The sequence below is a fragment of the Streptopelia decaocto genome, assembly GCF_964273445.1.
Source record: "Streptopelia decaocto genome assembly, chromosome: 3".
Classification (NCBI taxonomy): Eukaryota; Metazoa; Chordata; class Aves; order Columbiformes; family Columbidae; genus Streptopelia; species Streptopelia decaocto.
The window spans coordinates 69,161,028-69,186,845 of record NC_138656.1 but is presented as its reverse complement, the minus strand read 5'-3'; the positions used below and the strand labels follow the sequence as shown (position 1 = coordinate 69,186,845).

Sequence of the window (25,818 nt, the reverse complement as noted above, 5' to 3'; positions counted from 1 at the left end):
GCAGGTGGATGAGAGACAACAGGATGATGCTCAAATGAGAGATCTTCAAATGAGAGATCAAATGAGAAAATCTTCACACTGAGAACAGGCAGGCAATGCAGCAGGTTGCCCAGAGAGGAGTCTTCATCCTCAGAGGTTTCAAGACCAAGTTCTGAGCAACTTGGTCTGATCTCACAGCTGAGCCTGGTTTGAGCAAGTTTGAACAAGAGACTTTGAGCTCCCTTCCAGCCTGAATCACCCCACAATCCTGTGATCCCAGTTCAGACACTTATGAGGCATTCACACCCAATCAGGCAAAACTGGTGACCTTACCTATCAAGATGAACACTAAAAGACAAGATGAGATTCCTTCCATCGAGTTTAGATACCTGTGATGTGAACATCTAATTTAGATAAATATATTCCCTTTATCATCAGCAACAGTAAACATGCACGACACAAACCATTCTATGCTAAAGCTGCTGTCTAAAAGACATTGGACAACCTGCACTCTAAAATTTCCAAGTCTATTCATTGGCCCAGTCTATTCATTGGCCACCAACCCTCAGTATGTGTCCAGAGTTAGGTGTAAAGAATCCCACCCAGAGCTGCCTTCATGCCTTTGGTTCAAGACAGTGCCAGCACCTCTGAAAGCAGGCAGTTCCAAGTTTCTCAGGGTTTAACACAGACCAGCCAATCAGCAGATCATTGCAAAAGCAGCCCCTCTTACCAGTGCCTGCTACAGGCAATCAGTGCCAGTGACTCAGTGCCTGGTTAGACACAGGTCCCAGCACCTGGGACGGCAGCACTAGTGGCAATTCCCAAGGCTGCCATTTGCGCTGCAGGGATACCTGAGGAAGCCGAGTCTCCAAGCCTTTGACTTAAAACATATTTTTAGTCTGAAAACTGGCTCTCTAAGAAGCAATATCTGAAAATCATATGATGTTATCTCCAGTTTCCTTGTTGTCATCACTGAATGCCATCCAGCTGGTGGGTGTTGCATGTATTTTAAAGATGTAAATGAAATACCAATTTACATTCACCTCTGATAGGACAGCTACAATTTAAGAAATTTTCCACTGGATCTGAAACGCTCTTTGGAAAAACAGCCTGTGCAGTGCGTGTATTTGGCTGCCAAAGAATACAAACACCAAGGTAGTACCATAAAATTATACTGTTAGTTGAGAGCATAACTCAGGAAAGCACCTGAATATGTGTGTTAAATCCAGAGTGACTAGCAGGAGCTCAGTGAACCAACCGGTGATTGGTAGACTGTTTTTGAGAATGCTGACTTTGGGTCCAGAATGGCTTTTCCCTCTGACCTGCTCCTGATTTAAGCCTGGCAGAAAAACTGCCTTAAAGCTCATGTATGCAAACAGATTCTCATTGATCATAACTACGCTCCATTTGCTGCAATCATTTGCCTACTACAGAAGAGTTGTGGAGTTTGCATAAAGCAGTTCTTTCAAGCACTGCAAAGACTGATTCTATGTTACTCATATAAAATGCACACCGTAAAATTTGCTACCTGTTAGTAAAAGCAGTTTTACAATGTTTATCCATATTCTGAATAAAATTTCATATTTGTTACCATGCCATAACAATCAATATACACACACTGACATTCTGTGACTGTTGTGTTTGTTTCAAATAAATGTAAACTTCAGTTCAGATACTTCTAAGGGACTCAAACTATCACAACTGATTTTCTCCTTTAGATAGCTTTTCTAAAGAGTGTTTAACTAAGTGCATCAACAAGCAGATAGGAATCATAGAGGCTTCCCTCCCACTTCTGATTCCTTTCAGGACTTTGACAATCAGATTTTCTGCAACTTTTAGTCAATAATAACATGCTCTGAAGAGCTGGCATGAGTCTAAATATGGGCTTGTGTACCTATCAGCTGGGAATTTTGCAGCATACGGCAGGCTAAGAAATACTATTTGCATGAGAGCAGATGAGTGAAGTGTTTGCTGTTTTGTTAACTTCATATTGATTAATTTCTCTTGGGGCTTATCTAGTAATAACTGAAGCAATGAATTCTTTCCCAGTAAGTTATTTAGGCTTTTAAATGAGATTACATTTTTACTGTAAAGTATTTTTATTATATTAGTGTCTAACAATCTAATTTGTCTGAGGCACTCTGTAAACATGTGGCAAGAACTACTCTCGGCTCTGGAAATCTTTATTAAGGAAGGCAGACAAAATGTGGTAGAGGAACAGAGGCATAAAACTGTGAAGTGATTTGTCAGGTTTGGAGGCAGAATAGGACAAGGGTTTTTGTCCCTTGAGTGCCATCCTCATGTATTCATCCATTGGCTCATTAACTCCTCTGTGAACACTTTTGCATTCATTGTTTACGCCCGTTCCCAAAAAATATTTTGTGCTTCATCCAACTCAGCCAAACTCACTTGGTGTTGGGGACATTTGAGTTCTCAAGAGACTAAATTTGATGTGTCATAGAATCAAGGAATCATAAGATAGTTTGGGTTGGAAAGGACCTTCAGAGCTCATCTAGTCCAACCCCCTGCAGTGAGCAGGAACATCTTCAACCAGATCAGGTTGCTCAGAGCCCCGTCCAGCCTGGCCTTGAGTGTTTCCAGGGATGGGGCATCTACCACCTCTCTGGGGAACCTGTGCCAGTATTTTAGCACCCTCATTTTAAAAAATTTCTTCCTCACGTCTAGCCTGAACCTCACGTCTTCTAGTTTAGAACCATTACTATCATTTCATCCAAACATATGTTGGACATGAGGTATTCACACCAACTTAAAACAGCACTGCTTTTATGGGGACCACAGAGAAAGGACCTCATGTCCACTGCTGATTTGATTTTCACTAGTTTTCATACATATTTAGAATGTTACTCTTTGTTTCTCTGTCTATATATGTGTATCTTAATAATTTGGATGCACACTTCCTTGCAAAAGCATTCTTCATCCTTTTCTGAAAACATAGCCTTCTTCTTCCCAGCACAAGTCATTTCTCCAGGCTATGGAAAGTCATTTTGTTCCTTGTTTCTCTTCCACAGGCTTGTTGTATGTTGGCTTTAGTGCCTGTATGTTTGGCCTCTACAGCTTTATGCCAGTGGTCATAAAGAAAACCAGTGCTACTGCCGTCAACCTCTCCCTGCTCACAGCTGACCTGTACAGCCTCTTCTGTGGATTATTCCTCTTCCACTACAAGGTATGTGGAAATGAGGGATGTATGTGGGTAATAGCAGTGTGGCTGAAGAAACTTCAATGCAGAACAATGAAACAAAGAAGCCTCCAAGCTTTGTTAGATCTAAACAGTAAAAGTGCAGATTTTTTTTACGCTTCAGTCTTCCCACACCAAAACCAATTTTATTTTATTATTTCCAGTTGCTAAAGAGAGCTTATTTAGTCTCATTGCTACAAATTCTAAGATTTGAGTACCTGTATCACTAATTTCATTTACTTATCGGGGTAACTTGCAGCTGCTGTCACCAGACCCAGGGTGGCAGCATGAAGGGAAGAACTCTTCCAAAACTCCCACAGAATCTTTTTGCCCAGTAACAAGGCTGTTTCATTCATGCTGATTCTGAATTTATGATTTATAGTTGTCCTTTCTTGTCAGCCAAACCAATGGCTTGCCTGTTAAGTGTAAATGCCAAAATATACAGCAAATTTGTGTTGAAGTTAAATTTTTACCTATCGGATCCTCTAATACTTAAAATATTGTGCTGTACACACACATATTTGGTCTCCAGTTGCAAGGAATGGCACTTGATTGTTCACAAATATCCCCCCAAGTCTCCATCATATGCAAGTGGCATCAGGGTGCAGGAGGCGACTGCTTTGAACCATAACTTATTCATCAAAGAAAGGTAACTTGATAGCTAAAATGGTGGCCCAGAGAAGTGTTAGGTAAGTGAAAGCTTTAAAATACTGAGTAGCTAACAAGCCCAAATCAGATACTGTGATACTAGTGGTACCTAAATCAATATGAATGAGACAGTGGAAGTTCGAAGCTTCTGAGTCCAGCACAAAATTGGTTTTCCGTATTGCCTTTTTATCTTGGTTTTATGGCTTTAAGAATTTTGCAGGCAGAAGGAAAGCAATTACAAAACCAAAACTTTTACTAAGAACAAAATGTAAAGGCTGTCTGCTACTTCGCAGGTCTGTCTCATGGTAATTTGCTTCCTAGTTCTTTCTGCCCCACACTTCAAATCCTAAGTGTTTGACGTTAGCTAAAATTAGCTGAAAGTGTTATCCTCTGTTAATAATATTATTTGATACCTATAGCAAAATAGTGTATTTTTTTGAATCAAAATGTCTTCTGTTACACAATAAAATACAGACAAGTTTAATTCTGGAAATAGTTGTGGTGTTGCTTTAGCAAAATCAAATTCCTTTTAGAGGCAGAAACTCAAAAGGCAGAAGGTGTTGGAAAGCTTTGTGCTCAGCATCACTCAAACCTGACAAAAAAAAAAAAAAATAGCAGTTTTGCAAATGCAGACCTTAAATTTCAGGCACTTGAAAGGCAGAAGGTACATAAAAAGTTTCAGTTTTTCCCTGTGTTTGATTGTTGGGTACATTGACAGAGCCAGGAAGGCAGAATTTTCAACCTCATTGACCGCCTGTCTTTCTACTGTATGTGCATGTCAGCTCTTGACCACAGTGGTACCTTGGCCCCTCCTTTAACAGCTGTACTGAAAAAGTGGTTGGGAGGAGAAGGCTCTGCAAGGGTTTCTGGTTGAAAGCAAGGTCTCATCATCTGTCCTAATAAACCGATTAAGTTCCACCTCTGAAGTAGCTGGTTGGACCCTCTGCCCCTTACTCCTCTGATTAGAAAACTGTTTGAAAATCTCAGTCTCCTGCAGCTAACCATTTCATGCAATCTTCTTCGCAAACTCTTATCAAACTCTTAGATCAGCCTATTTAGGTTTTTTACCTCCACTGCTCTCCTTGGGATACAGTCTCAGAACATCACTCCAACAACTAGAAACCTTATTTCCAGCATAAATTTACTTGTGGCTGGTTTTACTTGATTGGTATATCAATAGAGAGCAACCATATCCTCTCTCATCCTCTAGTTCACTAATCAGAGCAAGCCAAAATCTTACCTGTTCCTCTGAGTACCTCTCTGTCCTTCTCTGCACCTCATCTGGTTGGATTTATCGTAGAAATGGTTTGGGTTGGAAGGACCTTAGAGATCATGTAGTTGCAACTCCCCTGCCAGTGGCAGGGACACCTTCCACTAGATCAGGTTGCTCAAAGCCTCATCCAACCTGGCCTTGAACACTTCCATGGATGGGGCATCCACAGCTTCTCTGGGCAGCCTGTTCCAGTGCCTCACCACCCTCATGGTGAAGAGCTGTTTTTTGCTTAGAAGGTGTTCTTTTTTACATTTTAGTCTCGGCCTTAGCTTTATTTTTATGTGATTTTTTAAAAGTTCCTACTTTTCATTTGCCAGCTGTATGTTGTGCTTTAGTCATTCTAAGCAAATTGGGTTCTCACTAAATAATCTAAGCAGTTTATTTTGTGTTTTCCGCCAGCATACTGATTGTGTTCTGCACCAGCAGGTTGAGTCACACTGTATTATATCATTACCTAGCAAGCCAAGCACAATCAATTATATTCTGCCTTGGCAAATTCATTCATTATTTTATCCAAGATGCAGCTATAAAAATTCAGGATTTCTGGATATAGTAGCAATTTGAAGTACCAAATGAAGAAAATGCATATATTTCATAGTAAATCAAAGAAGTCATTCATCTTGATTTAGGATCATAGAGAGTATCTGTGACAAAGGAGTTGGCTACACAGATAAACTTTATACTCAAAACCTTTCAGCACTAGAAATCTGAAATGATGCTAGTTGAAACCGCATTTACTGATGCTTACTGATGCTTCTAAAAATGATGTTTCAATGCTCATTCCCTCCAATGGAAGGGAGCAGATGACAGCCTTCCTGTTACATCAGAAACAAGCCATAAAAGTCGTTTTCAACATAATGGAGAAGAGGGGGTACAAGTTGAGGGCAATAGGATCCAATTAAATTTTTACCAGCACGGATCTTAAGCAATGCCCATGAACTGTGGATTTACACAGGCTTCAATGAGATGAAATTAGCCCTTACTCCTTACAAAGGAGAAGAATTAGGAGCATGTGCTTTACCATCCTGATCCAAATCACTGAAGCCAGTATGAGCTTTTCTGCAGACTTTGGTGGGCGTTAGTTCATTTTCCTAAATTAGAAAAGTCTGCCACTCCAGGAATAACCTTAAAAAAATTCACAGTTTCATGACTGTGGGAATAAAGACCGTGCCTTATTGCGACTCCATATGCTTCAGACTGTCCTATTTTTTTGTTCGTGGAGGATTAATATGATGTCTGTGGTTTGAGAGCAGGAGGTGGAATTGGTTTGGTGGAGGATTGTTTGTTTATTAGTTTGATTTTCACTTGGCAGCCATCCATAAACACCTGAGAGACTTTTCCCAATCATCTAACCAAGCTGAGAAAATACTTCAAATTATGTTCTCGCTTTTTGGTTTTTTTAAACTTATCTGCAAGTATAAGCTGAAGTCAGTAAGATCCTTTTCTTTGCTTGCACTTCTTAGAGAACTGACATCTGTGTATTTTAAACTTTTACAGTGGTACTGTCAGTGGTGCATCGTTATTTCTAGTAGAGCAGGCAGCACAGTCTAAACAACTAGTTTGTGTATTATTACTTCCTCAGTCATAAACTTCCTGGTGAAATATCAGATATGCAAGTTGCTTGACCTGTAAGCTCTCTAGTTGAATGGAATTTAATCTCCCAGGGCATTTATCCTGGTGAAGGCTTCTGAGCCTCTGATAATAATGAGGATAAACCATATTAATAGTTAATTCTTTATGCCACTGGTAATGTGCAGAAAACTACATGAGTGTTTCCCTTTCTTTTCCAAACCACTAAATTTCATAGAGTGGGACTCTTTCTCAACAATTCCATTGCCATGAAGCTGTATTGTCTGTGCACCTTTCACCTAAGTGGCATTTTAAAAGCTGCTTTTCATATGTCTTTAAGTTCCTTTATTTATTTATTGCCATTTCCTCCTCCAAATTATAACCAATTAGAAAATAGTTAGGCCTTGAGTGGGAAAGGAGTCCAGTTTGTCTTTGGTGACACTTGAATATACATTCCTGTGACAGATATGGCCACAGCCTCTCACTGTTTGTGTGATGGTGCAGGATGTCGTACAAAAAACCAGCTATGAAGTAAAATGACACAAGAGAGTAGAAGCTGGAAAGCAAAATTACTCCTACCAAGATGTTGCAGTCTGACAGTAGATTTTAACAACACAGGACAGATATGGCAGCTTTCTGAAAATCCTGTGTTGTTAAAAGGATATCTCTTCTATCTTGCAATAGATTCATTAGTTGCAAAGCATGAATAGTGAAACACATACTCACTGTTTTAGAGCCATCAAAAAAGAGTGTAAAAGAAGCGGCATTTGTATTGCAGAAGTTGTGATGAAAGCTTCAATTTCAATAATATTTTTTCAGTTGCTCATCATAAATGTCAAATTTTGTAGGTTGTTTTCAGGGCTTTTAGTTTGGGGTTTTTTTGTTTTTGTTTTGTTGTTGTTGTTTTGGGTTTTCTTTGGTCTCATGTTAGAATACAGCTCACAACAGAACAGGTTAGGAGTTTTCTAGCAAAATACATTTTTGTTGGAAATGCCTAATTATCAAAATAGAAGTGCTAAGTGAAAACATCCTGTTTTCAGTATGGTCCCAAGGAAACATAGGCTGGCATTTCTCAGCCCCTGACTGTTGTTTTACCCACTCATCTAAGAGGTCGCAGTGGCACATGGTTTCCAATGTTTTCAGCCGGGTATCCCAGGACTGGGAGATCTCAAGCATGAGAAAACACCAGTTATGCAGCTCATGGATTCTGGAAGCAGGAGAAAAAATATCAGTCCTGCACTAGGCAGCCCAGAACCACAAGAAGGAGCTTTCAAAGCATCCAGGCATCTGCCATGGAGATAATCCTGGCAGCTGCAGCCAGCAGGTGCCAGAGTTTCCAGCAAACATACTTTAGAAACAACAGCTATAGGTGTTTCCTTACAGAAACAAGTGAAGGATTTCTGTTCTTGAAAAAGCTGCAGTTTCTACTTCTCCTCTCCATTTAGGATTTTTAAGATTTTCTTTAATTACCGAACAATGGTTTGGTTTCCTAGCCAGGAACTAGTTCATATTTACAGCAAGAGAACAGCCAGGAGTTGATCTACCTACCTATGCATGGGTTTATGTTCTATTGACTACATAATTTAGATTCCTTAATATTCTTAGTGAATGCCTGGTTAGCAGAGTTTACTGGCAATAACACTGTTCTGTGCCCTGCTGCTCCATGACTGGTTGTCAAGTGATAGTAGGATTTTTGCATTTTTGTATCAATTATTAGATGATCATATTTCTTTCTCCATTTCTCCCCTCTTTTTATTGTCTGTAACTTTTGCATCAAATCTTGTTATGTCTCAGTATCACATCTTCCTGCATAGCATAAAGTATTAAAATGTAAAATATTTATTTACAATTTCTAAAGAGCTTTTCTGTCTGACACATTTATGCTCTTTTTAAATACCTGTGTAAGGCAGGTAAGCAACTAAATTTTCATTTGTGTAAAAGATGTTTGAGTCCAGTTGAAACTTATATAATCATTAAATAGAACCAATTTCAGACTGCAGTAAGAAGTAGTTTATACTGACAATCCAACCAGTCAGGAAAAAAAAAAAAGCACCACTATGTGGTGCCTTTGGTCATACTGGATAGCAAAGTGCTTAATGGATATTGACTACTCAAAAGAATACATGAAATAAAAAAATACTGTAAATATTAACTGTAGTAAACAAATGTGTAAAATCAGCCTGTTCACAGACAGTCTCCAGAGAAAGAAAAGAAATAGAATATATACCTGTACAATCTACTTAAATTGATGGTCAGACTTGCTTGCAATGAACCCCTTGAGTGCTCTGACCTAGAAGGCACTGGGAAAATGGTTTCCTTACCTTATAGCAAGAAGTTGTTATTTTCCAAACTAAATCATAAGCAAAGGTTTTGAGACCCAGCATAGAACCTATTTGTTTCCTCTAATTTTTCATACAAAATGAAGAGGAACTACAGGGTTTTAAGAGTCCAACACTGACATTTCTCTATATGGACAATGTTATGCTGAGGGTCAGCAATGGTTTCAGTTATAAAATACTCTTTCTTAAGTGTCTTCAATAAATAATTGTCTTTGGAGAATGGGTTGAACATGGATAAATAAACAGGAATGTATTTTGACTGCTTGAAGAAGGTATAATAATTCACATCACTGTCATGGGACCTGAATTTTCAACTCCTTGCAGAATGCTGAGTCCATCATCCCCAAGTCTTCATTGCTTTCTTAGCCAGGTAGGTAAGGGGATTTCTGTGTTTAGGGAACCAGTGAGAAATGGTAATGGAACTGCGGGTGTGTGCAATTCAGGATGCTGTTTCATTTTGTATGTAATTTGAAGGCACTGCTGTCTGCAGTCAGAAGAGGCGATCCCACCAGACTCCTCTGCCCCCCAAGCTCAACAACACTCCGGACACCTGAGCACTGTAGCATCAAAGGGAGGCAACAGCATTGTACTGGTGGAACATGCAACAACATCCTTATAAGGCCTCCATTCATCAATCATTTTCATTTGGAGTTAACAATTGAATATTATTATATTTAAGAAATGCAAAAAGCCAAATATTGTAACAATGGGCTTTTAGCACTTGGAGACAAATAAGTCATCTCACATTACCTTGTTTGAATTCGTTTTTGTGTTTTGATATAAGGAAAAAGGTGTTCAGAGATCTCTTAAATATACCACAGAGTACATTATGAAGTTTAATTCTTACACTCTGAAGGAAACAAATATTGTTTTGGAAAGAGTAATGGAGTCATGTGAAAGGTAAAGTTGAAATTTTTATATTCTCACCCAATATGTAAGTGCAGACATATTAACGGAAATCTTCCTTTTAATGGAAATAATTAACTGTTGAATGGCAAATCTTCAACAAAACATTTGGGTTTTAAAGGTGCTGGTTAGCATGGCTTGAAAAAGGGAAATTGGGAGAGTGGAATAATACATATGCATAAGAACAGAGAACAAGAAAATGGTTCAAATGGACTGCAGAAAGCAAAAAATATTGTAACAAATACTGCCTTTTTCTTGATTACAATAAAAAGTGCAGACAGGAAAACATAACAAAGATATCCTATTAAAAGAGCTGGCTCTTACCAACAACATGCTTTTTTTCTAAATGATACTTAATGAATATGAAAACCAAGACCAAGAGGCTTAGCTTCATAATTATTTGTGGGGAAAAAAAATTAAATGAGAACCTCAGCATTTCTGAGGTCAAGCATACTTTTGAAGACAAGGGATTACAATGAATGTGTCAAGTTACATACCTCAGCAATAATTTGCACCTCAGAGGAGACAGCCAAAAAAAGTAATGAATTAGCAAAGCAGCAGCTGCATTGAAAAGCTTAAATAAGGTTCAGATACTGAAAATCTACAAATATTTTCAGATTAAGGTTCCTCAAATTTAATACTATTTCCACCTTAGCCTATGGAAACAAAGGCTAGAAGTTCCTCAGAGATTTAGACAGAATCATCTTTGAAAGCAAATGTTAAGAGTTAAACACAATAGCTGCATTATAAATTGGGAGATTTCTTGCAGAATTGAGCAAGTCCGTGTTTTCAGAAGTTACCAGAAAAGAAGGTAGAATATTTTAGAAGCGTGTTAAGAATTATGCCTGGCCATCCACATGGTCCATGGGCCATTGGGAAGAAACATAGGTAAAACTAGAAATTAATGAATTAATCTGTTTTGATTAACTAACTGGATTGAAGTGCTTAATCCAGTTGTGCCTCCTACCAGGCAGATCCATGAATGCTACATACATAGAGGGTTAAAGCGTCCAGTTTACCTTCTATTTCCTACCACAATGGAGGAATGGCTCAACAGGCAGACAGAAAACATAACTTCTACATGCTTTCAATCTAAGCAGTAGGATATTTTATTAACTGCTAGAAAGTCTTCAAAAAGCATATTCTTTTTGTCTAAACTCCCCCTTCCCACTAAACTGGAAGCTTTCAAACCAATGATATGGGATAAATGCTTGTCATCAGCACTGCTGCTAAGCAACTTATCTTAATTAACTGGAGTAAAGTTCTGGAGTTATTCCCAGCACCTGCGTGTGTTAAGTTTAGCAAGCACAACTATCTGCTCTTTTGGGTGATTAAAAGGCTCATAATCAGTCTGAAGGAGATTTGAAGTAGCTTTGACTTAAAGTAATCTGGATTTTTACAAGAGAACTTGTAAATGAGAGCTCCAGATGCAACTGGACAAACCATCCCTTTAAAAATTGTCAGAAATAAATAGAGATGAAACAAGGAATAATGAATAATCACAAAAGAAAACTGATATTGTGCAGCTGAAAATGGAGTAAAGCCCAATTGCTTCTTAATTGACAATTAAGAAGAAAGTGAAAGAGCAAAAAGTTCTTCTTGTATATGAGGAGAAGAAATAGTTTCACTATGCAAAAACAGCAGAGGCCAAAATTAAACAACATTTAGTTTGGGACCAAAATAAAATTGGGACCTTCTGTCATATTCAGGAAAGATGAGAGTTAAATATTAAGATAATGCACAATAATTAATAGAAATGGAAGCAGCTACATCAGAAGTAGAAACAGAACACAATAACCTGAATACTATCAAGCTTGGGAATATAGACAGTTGGAAGGACTGTATACGAAGTAGGCAGTAAACTAAAATCAGAAGTAGACACCAAGGGGGACTAATTAGGGAAATGAAGCTAAATGCAACCTTGTTCACAGAAGGTAAATTACGTGATCTAAATCTGATGTCTGTCTGATAATTTAACAGATTTTTGTAGACAAACGTCAAATGGTAGATCGAATCTGTAAGGCTTTTGTACAGTGCAGTGTAGAAGATTACCAATTAAGCTAAGGAACAGGATTAGCACCATAAAGACTGGAAGATAGTTAAGAAACTGGTTAATAAAGGACAAGGCAATGTGCTTAGAGGGAAACAGCTTGCTGGAAGGAGCTCACTGCTTGAGATCCCGAAGAGTTGATCTGAAGACCGGTCTTGTGTAGTGACTCTAGTAATAGCTCTGGCACCCTCAGTAGGAAGAAGGATTAAAATAATCAGGCAACAAGAACTGGATGACATTGAGAAATGCGATGAAGCACAAAGTGCGAGGTAATGTCTGTGGCAACAGATGGGAGGAATTTGAGCACAGTTGTGGCAAAGCTGTTTCCAAATGGGTCAGACCAGGTGTTTCTAGTATTGATGGAGAAGTGCTAAAGCTGTAGGACAGGACAACTTGCCATCATAGGGCAACACTCTGCTAGCTGTAGCTACAGAGCTTTTTGGCCAGCTCAAGAGGGACAAACAAAGCTTTTTATCTTATCTGCTCCAAAACCTTGACAGAATGTTTGTCTGCTAACAATGTTCTGAATGTTCAAATCCTGAAAAATGTTTGTTGTTTGTAGCATAGCTTTGATTTCTGGTGGACCAAGAGGGACTATGGTATAAATTAATCTATAAGTTCACAGGGAGGAAAAGAGATTTATTTGAGCTATAGACGTAGTAACATATGTGTGGGAACCAAACATGCATGAATTTGGAATAGAAATTAGGGTGATGTTTTGGCTATCATAGCAGGAAGGTCTCAGAACAAACTTCAAATAGATTAGGGGGGAACTAACAAAAACCCCAATAACGCTTTCGGGAGGACAGGGCTTATTTGCCAGATGGAATATGTGATCTGACTGTACGCAGTATTGGGGTATTGGATTTGACGGCTTAGGACATACTCTCCATTTTGATTCGGCTGTGCTCCTGTCTTGTGAGTTGACTTGGCTGGGAGCTCGTGGAGCTCCTGAAGTTTGGCCTCAGGTTGGCTGCAGCAAACACGCCAAAACACAGAGAGCCCTGATGCAAAACAGCCATATCAGGGTCCCTCCAGACAGCTCAAATAGCCCCTTGTGGTGAGGGCAACAGCAGCTGCATGTTCTTGTTTCTCAGCATAGGAGTGTTCTCCATTTGTATGGCAGAGAGAAAAGAATGCCATTCTGGGAGAGCATTACTGCAGGAATATATTGTTACGTTCAGCAGAAAAATATAAACAAAGGATCCAAGATTAATCAATTATTGTAACCATGGTTTTGAACACATTGAAGACAGTTAGCTTCATATACAGTGATACAGAATCAAGTACAGCAGACAGCTGCTATGATATTAAATACTTACACACAAAACCAGAAAGATAAATGGCAACAGAGCACTGATAGATCAAAAGAGAAAAGAATATTGAAAGGTGAAAGTGAGGAGGGGAACTGGTTTTATTTTTATAAGCATTTCTGTTGTCCTCCTCCTTTTAGTATTAAGAACATTTAAAAGGATAACTGCTTTACCACTCTCTCACCAAGTGACCGATATAAAATAACCAGAAATTAAGCCCCTTTATCCCACAGTAAGGATGCTTACAGCAAATTAGAGAAGTGTGATATAAGTGTTTTAACTTCACATAAAAATCACTTTCCTATGTAGATAAGATTAAAACAGATTGCAGAATTCATTCTACCTTGCACTTTTTAATTAGACAGACTGCTGGTACCGCAGGGGTACTGAACACGAGCTCATTTTTTCTCCACATCTGATGGTGGAAGCAACAAAGGGAAACAGAAGAGAAAGCAGCAATCCCATCTCTCCCGGCTCTCAGGAAAGGAAGATAAGCCATTTCACAGAAACATTTTGCCCTAGCAGGCATGAATTTAGAAAGGACAGCCTATTATAATATTTTTTTCCTGATTATACTATTTGCAAAGCATGACATCATGCAGATTTGTGCAAAACCAGTATATGCCTTACTACAGCCAACATCAGCTTCTGAGGTTTTTCTCCAAATACTATCAGTTCTCTCCATAAGTTTTTTTTTTTTTCTATTCCACCAATGAATTCCAAGAAAACTATGAAGTTTCCCAAATATTAACAGAATTTGTGGTGACATTTTTTCTGTTAACCCCTTCCTCCTTTTTCTCCTGTGTAGATAGCCCCGGCATTGAAGAGCTTAGAACTTTCCCACTCACCACAGTCCTACCAGTTAAACTGTGCCCACCAGCAGATGCCATGCAAGGACTTGAAAAAGAAGGTGCTGCTATATGACAGAAGGCGTGGAATACTGTTTTAACTACAGTAAAACATGCAAGCACTAAGACAGGAGCTTAGAGAATCAACTGGAAAATGCAGAAAAGGTGTCATATGATTACTTCACATCAGAATTTCTGTGCAACATTTGCAGTTCAGTAGTTGATTAGCCATAGTAACAGGCAGCATTTCGTTTGAGTTGGACCACGCTGAGGATGCAAACAGGCAGCAGGGATTGAGGAGTACGGCCTTTCTCTCATGCGTGAAATGACAGAGGCAAAACTTCCTTTGGCTTCTTTGTTTTCACCAAATGGCAATGTGGCTGATGTCAGGTTTTCACTGTCATTGAAGCAAGCCAGATGCTTCTTGCTGTGCATTCTGGCCGGCATGAGCAACAACGATGTGTTGAGGCATGCCCTGCAGCTCAAGCCTCCTTCATCCAGTGAAAAACTTCTTATGTGACAGCCAAGGGACAGGAAACAAAAAGAACGAGGATGTGGAAGGACTATGTTCTCACAGTTTGCCTTGAAAATAGCTGAAGGTCATTTAAGTGTGAAGATAATGCAGTCCTGCTGGTAGTGGACAGACTCGCTGCACAGAAGCTATCATTGTTCCTGAAGGTGTCCAGCATCCCTTGATACCTGCAGTTGGAGGGCTGAGAAGGCACGCTAAACCATATAATCAGTGGTTTGCATCCCTTCAGGATTTAAAGATCTGAGACATCTGGCAGGACATGTAAAGGTTCAGGTGGACAAGTTCTATCTGTTTGAATCCAGTCTGGAAAACTCACAGCAGCCCTTCTGGTGTTTGATGCCACTTAGGTTTTACAAAATACTGTATTTCACTGTTAGTGGCCATTCCAATTTCTGTTGATGACAGAAATGTATCATCACCTGCCTAGAGCTTAGTTCTGCAGTCCATTTGGAAAGATGTCTAAATATCCCTAGGAAATATTCTGCCCATAACTCTCACCTGGGATCAGTCACCAGCCAAAAACTGGGTCTTTATCTCTCAGCCCTGAAGGCAGACAGCAGTAATTGAGACTGAACCAGCAGATCGTTCTCCGGATAAAGAGCAGGGCAGACTCTGAATCCCACAGAGACCGTCCCTTTCTCCCCGGTAGGAAGAAACAGAGGCAACTTCCCTGCAGATGGGTACAAAAATAGTCTGCAACAGTTTGAGTGAGTCATAGTTCCAGCATAAGACAAATTTGGCCAGACCCTCATGGGTGTGAGCCGAGGGAGTCACCAGAGAGCACTATGAGATATGACTTGGATGCTGGCTCCCGTTCCTATTAATATAGTAATACGTCTGTAATACCCAGCTACGCAAGTGAAAGCACCATGTGAGTTCAGAGCTCTCAGATCCCTCACTCCTCCTGGCACTGCTGCTGGCTGGAGGGTGTCTGCATCCTGCAGCACAACTGCACTTGGTCACAGTGAGCTTCATTTGCTATAGTGGAGGTGAAAGCAGTGTGAAAAGCAGCTCAGTCTCTCAATCAGTTCATCAAACCGAGTGGAAATGTCTCTTTGCTATATAAAAGATAATGAGAAAAATTTGGTTTTAACTCCCTTAGCTCAGCCTGCTCAGGTACTCGTGTGTGAAATTACCCAGGGGGAAAAGAAATAAGTTGGTGCAGGAACACTTATTTGCTTTAGCTTTGATTGACTCTGCAGTGTATGCTGTAAACAGAATTAGTTCAGAAAACAGAGAGGTTCATCTGACTGCACAGACCCACTGATTGGAATAAGACACTGGTGGGAACCGCCTGTCTGGAGAGCATGGAGGATGTCAACAGAAATACGGGACTAAATTAATTCCACCTGATATGTACATTTTTGTCCCTCTTCATCAGTGTTATCCTGAGGAGGTAGCTTCTCTCTAAGATTTAACATTTGAATTCATAGACCTCATTTCTTTATTCATTTTTGTCAAAATGTGGAGAATTTCTAGAGGAGGTAGGGGAAAAGCTAGTTATTCCATTTTATTCTTTATCACTGAATATATGAAGCATGACAATTCTAGATTTTCAGTTAGCCATGTAACAAAAAATTCCTTTTGAAGACTTAAAAAGCAGAGTTAGTTTGCCATAGGCTAGGTGTGGGGCTTCGTACTACCGACCAGGAGATTCAGTCTGTGGCTGCTGTTGTGAAATACAAATGGAGCTGGAGTGCCCCAGCTCCCGTAGTCTGCTCCTGCAGACTGTTTCCAGTTCAATAGACAGAGTAAAAGAGAATTTGCATTTTCATAACCAGAATAATAACGGTCATGATCATTATTGTAGTAGCTGAGTGAAAAATCAAAATTAGCAAATCATTGAGTTTCTTTGTGTGGGCGTTTCTGGAGACTCAGATCTATCTGGTTTTGTTGCTTTTGGATATTGTTTTGCCCTAGTGTCAGTGGTAACGTGGCCGTGGCCATCTCTGACAGAAATACTTGTCTGCAAATTCCCAGTGCAGCAGTCAGTCAGTCAGAGCAGCATTTCTGAGCTGGGATACAGCGATTCTTCTGTGCCCTTTCTCCCTGCTTTCCCTTCTGCATTCATGATCTGTGGACTGAAGAACAACTCACTCTCTGTAGACCCAAGCATGAATTTACTGCCTTCTGAATGATTTTTTTCTTTCTCTTTTTTCTTCTACTGTTATTGTCTTAGCACTGTTCAAAACGATGAAATCAGATGCACTGTTTGCTCCCCACCAAGAAGTTTATTTTGCACCAATCTTCTCAACTGTATTACTTTAAAACACAAGACTCTCAAGTGGAAATAGTAGTACTGTTTTAGCCAAAGTGGTTTAAAAGGGTATATGAAAGACAAGTTTTGCATGGAGAGATAAGAAGAAGTGGAGGATAAGAAATAGTAGAGAGTGAGCTTTGAAAGCCTTAATTGTGCATTCTGGGTTTTTAAAAATCTTGAGTTACCAGATGCCTTTAGCACTGCTATAAGGTGTTTTATTAAAAAAATAATAATAATAAAAAATATCCTGCAGTTAAGTTTGAGTTCTTCTTTAATGTAAAAGAATTTGTGCATAAATAAGAGAAGGTCAGGCTGATTCCACCATGTATTTTCTGTGGTCAGCCAGACGTTTCTGCTGCACTGGTTTGTGGTGGGTTTTGCAGCAGCACAGGTGGGAGCGAGAACCGAGACCCCCCCATCCTGCAGCTGAGCCATCAGGTGCTGTTCACTCTTCTGCTGAGCCTGGCTGGGCAAATGCATTCAGGCACTGGGTCCCTGAGGAATGTCTCTGAGAGAAACAGCAGAAGCATTCGCTCACCCAGAATCAATGTGGGTTTTGGTAGGCTGAGCAAATCTTGCAATACATGTTATCTCATTACATTTGTCTAGGATTTGCTTTGTATGTTTATCTTCAAATTGACAGGCACCTAAAATGTGCTTTTTATATGCTGAAAATTATCAGTAGCTTAGTGTAAGCTATTTTCACCACAGGTATTAAATAATATCTAGAGATGACATGTTTTTTATGTTTTCCTAATTTTTAATGGTTGCAAATATCATTGTGTGTTCCATATTGAATAGTTTTGGTTGAGAAAGTGTTTATAGACACCCCAAAGTCAGAGCAGCAACGGTGAGATCTGTAGGGCTAATTTAGCTATTTGATTTGACTACTCAGTAAGTTTTGGCAGGTGCCTTTTGTGTCAGTGATAAAATCTAAAATGTTAGTGTAATTAAGACAGTTTTTCTCTGACAAGGAGGTCTCTGCTTTCTCCTCAGAGCGTGATGTCCCTGTTTCCTATTTTTATTCTCTAAACTCATCTTTATTCAATAACTAAGAGTTACTTTCTCATTTAAATGTGTAATAAACTGAGGGTCATCTAAAATCATTGTCATTCACAAAAGAAATTCATAGGCTGAAAATCAATCCCAGAACTTCAAAGTGCTAGGTCGTTGATTTAATCACAAAGTCATCTGCTTTCTCAATAAACTACACAAGCAAGGTTATATACATATGTACCTATATGTGTAGATACAAAATCTATAGTAAAATTATTTAAAGATGTAGAAACTTGAGTTATTTTTTGGTTGCTCACTCTAGGGTGTGTGACACCCATTAGCTAATCTGAGCTAAACAATTTCTGACCGTGTTACTTTTTGAACAGCTTATGGTTATCCTGTTTAGCATGGAGGGAAGTGGGATTTGGAGAGACATACAAATCTGGATATTTAAAAAATATTTTTTTATTAGAGGAAATATGTTTCTGTGGAAAGTGAGAGATAAGTCAGAAATATGAAGCACAATATCATTCTCAAGTAGCTTTTTAGCCAAAGAGAGGAATTACTTCTTGAGAGCCTGCAGTTTGGTACTGCAGTTGTGTAGAGGATAGCAATGAAAAATGTTCTTATCTCGCTTCATTTCTTAGAAATAGCTCTTTCTGCTGGTTTTGAATGCATCTCTTTTACTGTCTATTAATAGTGAATCTCAGCACATGAGGTTTGCAGGTCCAGATAAAAAAAACCTTCCAAAACCTACATGGTGACAAAGCAGTAGAGTGTACCTGGAAATCCTGTCTTCAATAAAATACAGAGATTTCAGCTAGAGACTGAGGAACACAATACAGTGAACAACAAATTTTGGATTTGATGAACTAATTCTTCATCCTCCCATCACACTGCTGGATTCACTGCTGTTTCAAAGAGGAGGCAGGTGCTTTGGGTCAATCTGACAGGATATTGACAAAAACCAGAGATTTCTCATGTACCCACAGTATATTCCTATATCAATATATATTCCTATATCAGCCTTACTAACAACACTTGTGCTTCAGTGCTGCAGAGAGCTGCCACAGAGAACAGTTCGGGCTGAACCTTAGCTTGTTTCTAAGGAAAGATGGAATCGTTGTAGGCTTGTCAGGATCCGGGTCTCTTTGCGTGAGCTGTGCATAGATAACAAAGACAAATGAGTCACAGGCCTTGGTTTAGATTTCCCCAGCTACGTCCAAACCTGTTCTCCCAATCTGGAGACCTGCCACTGGGGGACATACTCCCATGGAGAGAATATTATTAGGCGAAAGAGCCCACTGGCAAGAAGCCCCTGAGAGAAGAATGAGAGATGTGGCCAGGAGGAGGGAGATGTGGTAGAGCTGGAGCCACGAAATAAAGCGAAAATGAATTGGTTTTGGCAGGGCGGCTCCTAGAGCAAGAAAAAGGGCACATTTAGCTGCTGGAAGCCCCACAGATTCCTCACAGCAGGACACAAGGCAATCACAAGTCTGGCTGGCACTCTGGTGATGCAGTAGAGCAAGCCAGCTGGCTGGCCAGGGTGAGAAATTCAGGCATAAGGAGGGACAGTGGGAAACTAGGAACCAATTCCCAGTTTGGGAGATGAGGTGCGTTTGGCTCCCGAGTTTTGCTTTAGCTTAGTTGAGCCCACAGCTGCCAAGTGGTACCCAAGTTCAGCATGCAAAGAGGAAAAGAGAGGAAAAGTGCTGAAAGAAAATTTGAACTGAAAAAGGCAAAAAGGATCAATTGCAACATGCTTTGACTTGGGTTCGATTGCCACATGAGGGAGATCTAAGCCTAAACAGTCCTTTAAGAGCTGTGTCACATGGGGGGAATCCTTCGGCATAGGCACAATGAGGCTCGATGCTGTCTTTATGGCTGGTGGGACAGCTGGATGATTACATCAGATCATACTGCCAGATGACATGTGAAGACCTGGTGACATTCTTGGAAAAAAGCAATTAACAGTTGATGAAAAGCAGAATGCTTCCTACCCTTTGAACTTTCCCCATTATGGTGCTTCCCCTCTAAAACATGCATAGTAGCTGTGGGAAACAAAAACATACAGCACTATGTGCCTAAAGCTTTCAAAGATATTGTGGATTCTGTAAAAAAGTCAAATGCTTCCTCAGGTGGGAAGTTGGGCACAGGTTCTGTAGGTTGTCAAATGACAACCGATTAACATCACTACAAAGTTAACTTATGTCAAATTTGCTTTAACCACAATGAGTATTGCTTTAAATATGAAAAGCAGAATTTCTAAAAAGCTTCTTCCAAGATAATATAGTCGAGTATATTCATTTTGTGCCATGCTAAAATGATCCAAAGGAAACAATATTGGCATCCATCAAAGCACCGTAGTCAGTTAGGACTGACTTCCAAACACCTTTATGTAAAATAGTGAAGTAGCTCATAAAGCAGCTAATAACAGGTTGCAGCTCGTTGTTTGTGTAATAATAACTGGTGGAAATAACGTGTATTCTAGGATCAGGAGACAAGTCATATGGGCTTAAAGCCATTTTGGTGTCTCCTGTAGCAGGAACCCAGTATCTAAAGCTAATATCTGACGGTCTGTACTTTTAAATCCCTGCCTTTACCTGCAAGAACTAACACGTTGCCAAAAAGGTTATTTGTGTTGTATTTTTAGTCCAGGCACACTGAGTCTGGATATGTCAGAAAATTCAGGTTGACCTCTGATCTAGTGGAGCTGTGTGCCAAAATGTGGATACTTGAGCTGTCAGTTAACTGCCCTCCAGACGTACTTTCAAACCTGTTAAGGTCAACCCCGAGCCTGTTTCACAGCTGAAGTTCATCCTGTCTGAACTCACATTAAATCTTTTAGCATCTGCTTTCTGCTCACAAGCCCAGAGGCTGCAGGTGGGCTTTTTAAGTGCCTTTATTTTATTTTTTTTTTTATAGTATGTATGTTTTAACTGCTTATTGAAATTATTTTGATGTCTACGTAATGATATTTTTATATAACCAATGGCATGTTATACTTCACAGTCCTGTGGTTTAGCTGTAGCTAACTTCAGATTTGTCCACTACCTATCAGACTGTGAGTGATGGTACCCCACACTGGAGCCAGAGGAACTTGCACTCAGAGAGGTGGTTGGCTTGACTAAAAGCACAACAAAATCAGCTTTGGATCTGTGACCAGAATGCAGCTTTCCCAAGTCCCACCTGGCCAATATTTAATATGCCTGAGCCATTGGAAGGTGTCAGGTGTTGGTTATGGAAGACGGGATCTGATGGGAGTAAACCAGCTTTCAAAGAGACATTCCCATAAAAAATGGACATCCTAGTGATAGAGGGTTTGTTCTGTGCCTTTTGTGCCAAAACAAGGATCTGTACCTACCGCTGTCTGTGGGTCTTCATGAGCTCGGGATAGCTGGTGCTGTGTCTAATGACTCTACTCTTATTTCTGCTTAGTTTTCAGGACTTTACTTGTTGTCATTCTTCACTATCCTTGTTGGGCTGGTGCTCTACTCCTCCACGTCCACCTACGTAGCCCAGGATCCTCGGGTGTACAAGCAGTTTCGAAACCCTTCAGGACCTGTTGTAGACCTGCCAGCCACCGGCCAGCTGGAGCCTTCCGTAACATACACAAGCCTGGGGCAGGAGACAGAAGAGGAGCCTCACGTTCGAGTTGCTTAAACCCAGGGCTGTTGATCACCTACTGATGATTCAGTGGAGCTCGTATATCCATTATCTCTGTATTGTACATAGAGAAAGGTATTTACCAGGTGCAGTTACACTGGTGAGCTGCAAGGTAGCAAATAAGGAAAGCTCATAAAAATACAAATCAATTGTTCCAGGGTGTTCATTGCAAAGGAGATGCCAGTCCCTCGACTGTGTTTTGAGCAGCATGTTTGTAATACAAACTGCTGTATATCAATCCATTAATGTCAAAATACCTGTGAAAGACACTCAAAATATAAGCTGAAATTGCAAAAAGAAATTCATAGAAGGGTGGTTTTGTACCACTGAGCGATATTATGCCTAAGCCACACCAGTTTTGGAGAAGCCGCCTTTTTACAGCAAATACACTTGTGCAGTCACTGTTAATTTCTCTCAAAAATTTGTTTGTTTGCACAAAATATATGGGTTACTCGTGATAGCAACACCCTGACACATTTTTGCTAGCACCTTGGATTTGGTGAGGGAAAGACAATGAATTCATCTGTGCTATCTGTCTAGTTGCCCTTTCTAGGTAATCTGTTCCATGAATCCAGAGGAGGGACAACTTAAATATCCGTCTCTATTCTAGGAATAGGTATAAGGCGAGCATTTTAGCCTTTCTATATTTGCAGAAGTGAAGTACTCAAGCATTGACCTCTCTATGATCCGTGGCAGATTTCCTAGCAGCTGAGGTTCTGCATTAGGTGACAGGGACTTAATTCCTCTGTAGTCGTGACTAACACAGATTTCTTACTTTTTAAATTTTAATCTGTAAAAAGAAAAAACACATTTTCTAGTTTCCTGTGTATTGTACCTCTCTGTGGTAAGATGACACATCATGTGGATCAGGGCACGTATTTTGGACACTCAGTGCATCGAGGGCGCCTTCTGCTGTTCCAGTTTGCTTAGTCTCCTGTGGTTCATTATTCTAGCAATAGCTACTTAGAAATGTGTTGGGTTTTCACCAAAATCCACAAATTGTAAAAATCAGGAAGATTAAGTGAGGAATTCATGAGCAGAAAGACTGGACCATCTGCTGGTGTAGCTGCATTAGTGCAAAGGCATTCACACCAGCAGGGTGCTGCCAATTATTTTTCATTAATTACAAAACTAGCAGAAGAATTCAGCAGTTTCCTTACATTCCTGGAAACATATGAAAATAGTAAGGGTGTGCTCCACAATTGTGCTTCTGCTCCAGGAGCCTTATGAGAATGGGAGAAATCTTAGTCACCGCCATGAAAATCCACCTCTGCCTGTACGTTTGCTCTTATGAGGGCACAAGAAAAGGAAATTATTATTTTGACATCCATCATCTATTTTTAATTTAAAATTAAGGAAGGGGAGATGGTCTTATGTCTAACAGATAGGAGAGGGATCAAGGAAAGCTTGGTTTTATTCACAGACCTGCTGTATCTCTTCATGATCTTGGGCATGACTTACCTTCTGTGTGGCTGAGTTTCCTGATCCGTATGTGCAGGAATAATGATATTTTACCTACCTCACAGGGGTGCTATGGGACCAAGTTATTTTAAAATGCTTCAGAATCTTCAGAAGGAAGAAGATTAAGAAGTACACAATAGCGATGTTAAACCATGTATACATTCATTGTATTTGAAAATGGAGTTTACAGCAGCGTTGATGAATATTTTGCTTGTGGGCATAGAAGATGAATTTTATTTGAATGTTATTCTGCTGAAGAAGCCTGTATCAAGTGAAAATCTAGGGCTTCATGTTTGAAAAAATACAACTTACCTATTTCTATTTTAAAAAGAAAAAAAAAATCAATCTGTACTCCAGAGATTAGAAAGGCCACACAGTTCAACCAAGCAGGATGAATTTCTGCTGAGGTAACATTCATCTTTTATAGTCGTGTTCTGCTTTAATATAGAAGGGACTTCCCTGAAGCAGACTGGGAGAAGTATGTATGCATAATATACGTGAAGTGGCAAATGCCAAAACGCTATTGAGCAGCAGAAGTATGTTGTATCTTATTCTTGCTGTGGAGGAGGAGAAGAGGTGATTTCTGTCCCACTGTGTTCAGGCTGTCTGCCACGATCCTGCTGCAGCTGAGGGAAAGGTCTGCAATATTGCCAAACCATGCCCATAATCAGCCCAAAAGCTTTGCTTAAGATGGCTTGGGTTTAAACTCATAACAGATGTATGATCTTTTTTCCCTGCCTTCTGTTTATTTAATCTTTTTAGCACTCACATTTCCAAGATTTTTCTCTTAAACCGCTGAGGATTAAAAAAAAAAAAAAAGGATTCCCACAGAGAAACAGAGTCCATATTCAGGGGATATTAAGGAAAGTCTGAATCTTATGGGATTCAAAGAAAAAACAATGAAAAACCACACCAGAAAGATTACCTGATACCTCAAGGTAAGGTCTGTGGGGTGGAAGTCCAGGTGGGAAGCACATGGTCAGGTGGAGCTCTCATGCAGTGGCCAGCAAGCATCCTCAGGTCAAGCCCTGGGAGGGCTTCAACTTGAGGGGGTTTTCATACCTTCCCCAGGAGCAGGGGCTCTGGTTACAACCACCACGGCTCCCTCAGGTACCCAGAGGCACACTGGTGGGCACCTGTCATCTCAATCTTTTTTGCTACCTTTTGTACCAATTAAATACCTTTCTCTGAGCATTAGTCCCTGTGTTGGTCTTGAGACCTTTGAGGATTGCGTGCGTGTGTGTTTGTTTCAAGTTTACAATTCCTTCCTTTTGCATAATTGTTTTGGTTAATTTCTTTATTAGTATTTATTTTTAAGCCAAATGTTTGTAGTCCTTCCACCTCCCCCTCCTCATTTTTCTGACACTAATTTGTAGATGTTTGTTAGAGTCTTCTCAGAAACAGCTGGGCAGGAGTCATCTTCCCGGCCAGGTCCCTGGGCTGGGAGTTTTTTGCATACAAAGATTTGCGATCCATGAGTGGCTGAGAGGTGCCGTCTGAAGCAGTTTTTGTAGGCTATTTTAAAAGGCTCTGTTGTACGGAAATAAATTGTGAACGTGCCAGTGTGCCCTCTGCGCCCAGACACCACCCCGCGTTACTCGCAGCACAGGAGGGAGGAGTTTGATGTGCGAAGTGGGGCTGCTTCACCCTCCGCGTCTCCCGTTAAACAAGGCGGATAACCTGGCTGAGGAAAACAGCAGTATAGCTTTACAAGGAACTGTGTTGACTGAAAAACTGACATCTAGTAGAGGAAAATGTTACTTCTACCTGCTTGTTTTCTGCAGTTCCAGACCTCAGTATGCACCAGCAAAGGTTCAGCTCTCTCACTGGCAGCTACTCTCCGTACAGCTCCTTGCCTGAACAAGCTGGAACTCGGTTATATTGCTGGCCCTGAGCAGCCCTTGGCAAGACCGATGTAATTTGCTGCTGCTGGGTGAAAACCTTCACTGGGAGACAGACCTTGTCTTTGCTCCAGCTATAAACTTTCAAAACACACACTGATAGACCAAGCAATTGAAAATTTTGCACCACTGTGTCATAAGAAGAAGTTTCAATGTATAGTGTAGAGATTGCTAACTTGTGCTATTAACATTTTGACAAGCGTGTAGTATCGTTTTCTTTCCTTTTTTTAAAACCATTTAGTATTCCTGCGCTAGCTACAACTATAAATTTTACCCCATGGGTAGGATTTTATTGTTAAATGCCATAATAAAGCACACTAATCTTGACACCGCAGATGGAAATATGAACCAAAACCAAAACCAAGCAAACAAAATCCCAACCCCCAAATCCTGCATCAAAAAGCTGAACAAACCTTTCTCCATTTTGATATTTGCATGCTCCTATATGGACTGGCTGTGGCAATGTAATGCCTGTATAATGTTTTCAAATTAAAGAAAAAATGCTTTATGAAAGTAGGGTTGTTCATTTCATTTCCTTGCCTGTTTCCTTTTTGCTTTCTTCACCTAAAATGAGTTTTCTGAAGTGTAAATCTTGACTCAAGGGTATAATTTTTTGCTGTGATGAGGACTTCTTTCCCTTGCGAGGTGATTGACCTACAATTCCTTCCAAGGTGTCTAAGCATAGGTGCCATTAAGCACCCTCAGATGCCTTGTCTGGCCCCCAGGTGCTGCTCAAGAAGCTAGCTGAGATATCCTGATATTCCTTGCACTCATTTGGACACAAAATCAGTCCCCCACTGCCTTCTTGAACTGGTTAATCACTCTAGAATTAATCTGGAGCAACGCACGTGTGTGATGTTGAAGGGTTTATCTGGCAGAGG

At 40.1% G+C, this 25,818-nt stretch overlaps 1 protein-coding gene across 1 annotated transcript in view; it reads left to right on the top strand.

Annotated features, from left to right (window-relative positions):
• Nucleotides 1-25,406, top strand: part of SLC35F1 (solute carrier family 35 member F1) — a gene marked incomplete at its 5' end in the record, with an annotated part of 106,213 nt that extends 80,807 nt beyond the window's left edge. The window contains 2 exons of the mRNA XM_082048954.1: nucleotides 3,009-3,163; nucleotides 21,348-25,406. Of these exons, the coding sequence (XP_081905080.1) occupies nucleotides 3,009-3,163; nucleotides 21,348-21,572 (380 nt within the window). The 3' untranslated portion in view covers nucleotides 21,573-25,406. The remainder of the gene's footprint in view (nucleotides 1-3,008; nucleotides 3,164-21,347) is intronic.
• Nucleotides 25,407-25,818: the final 412 nt, after the last annotated feature.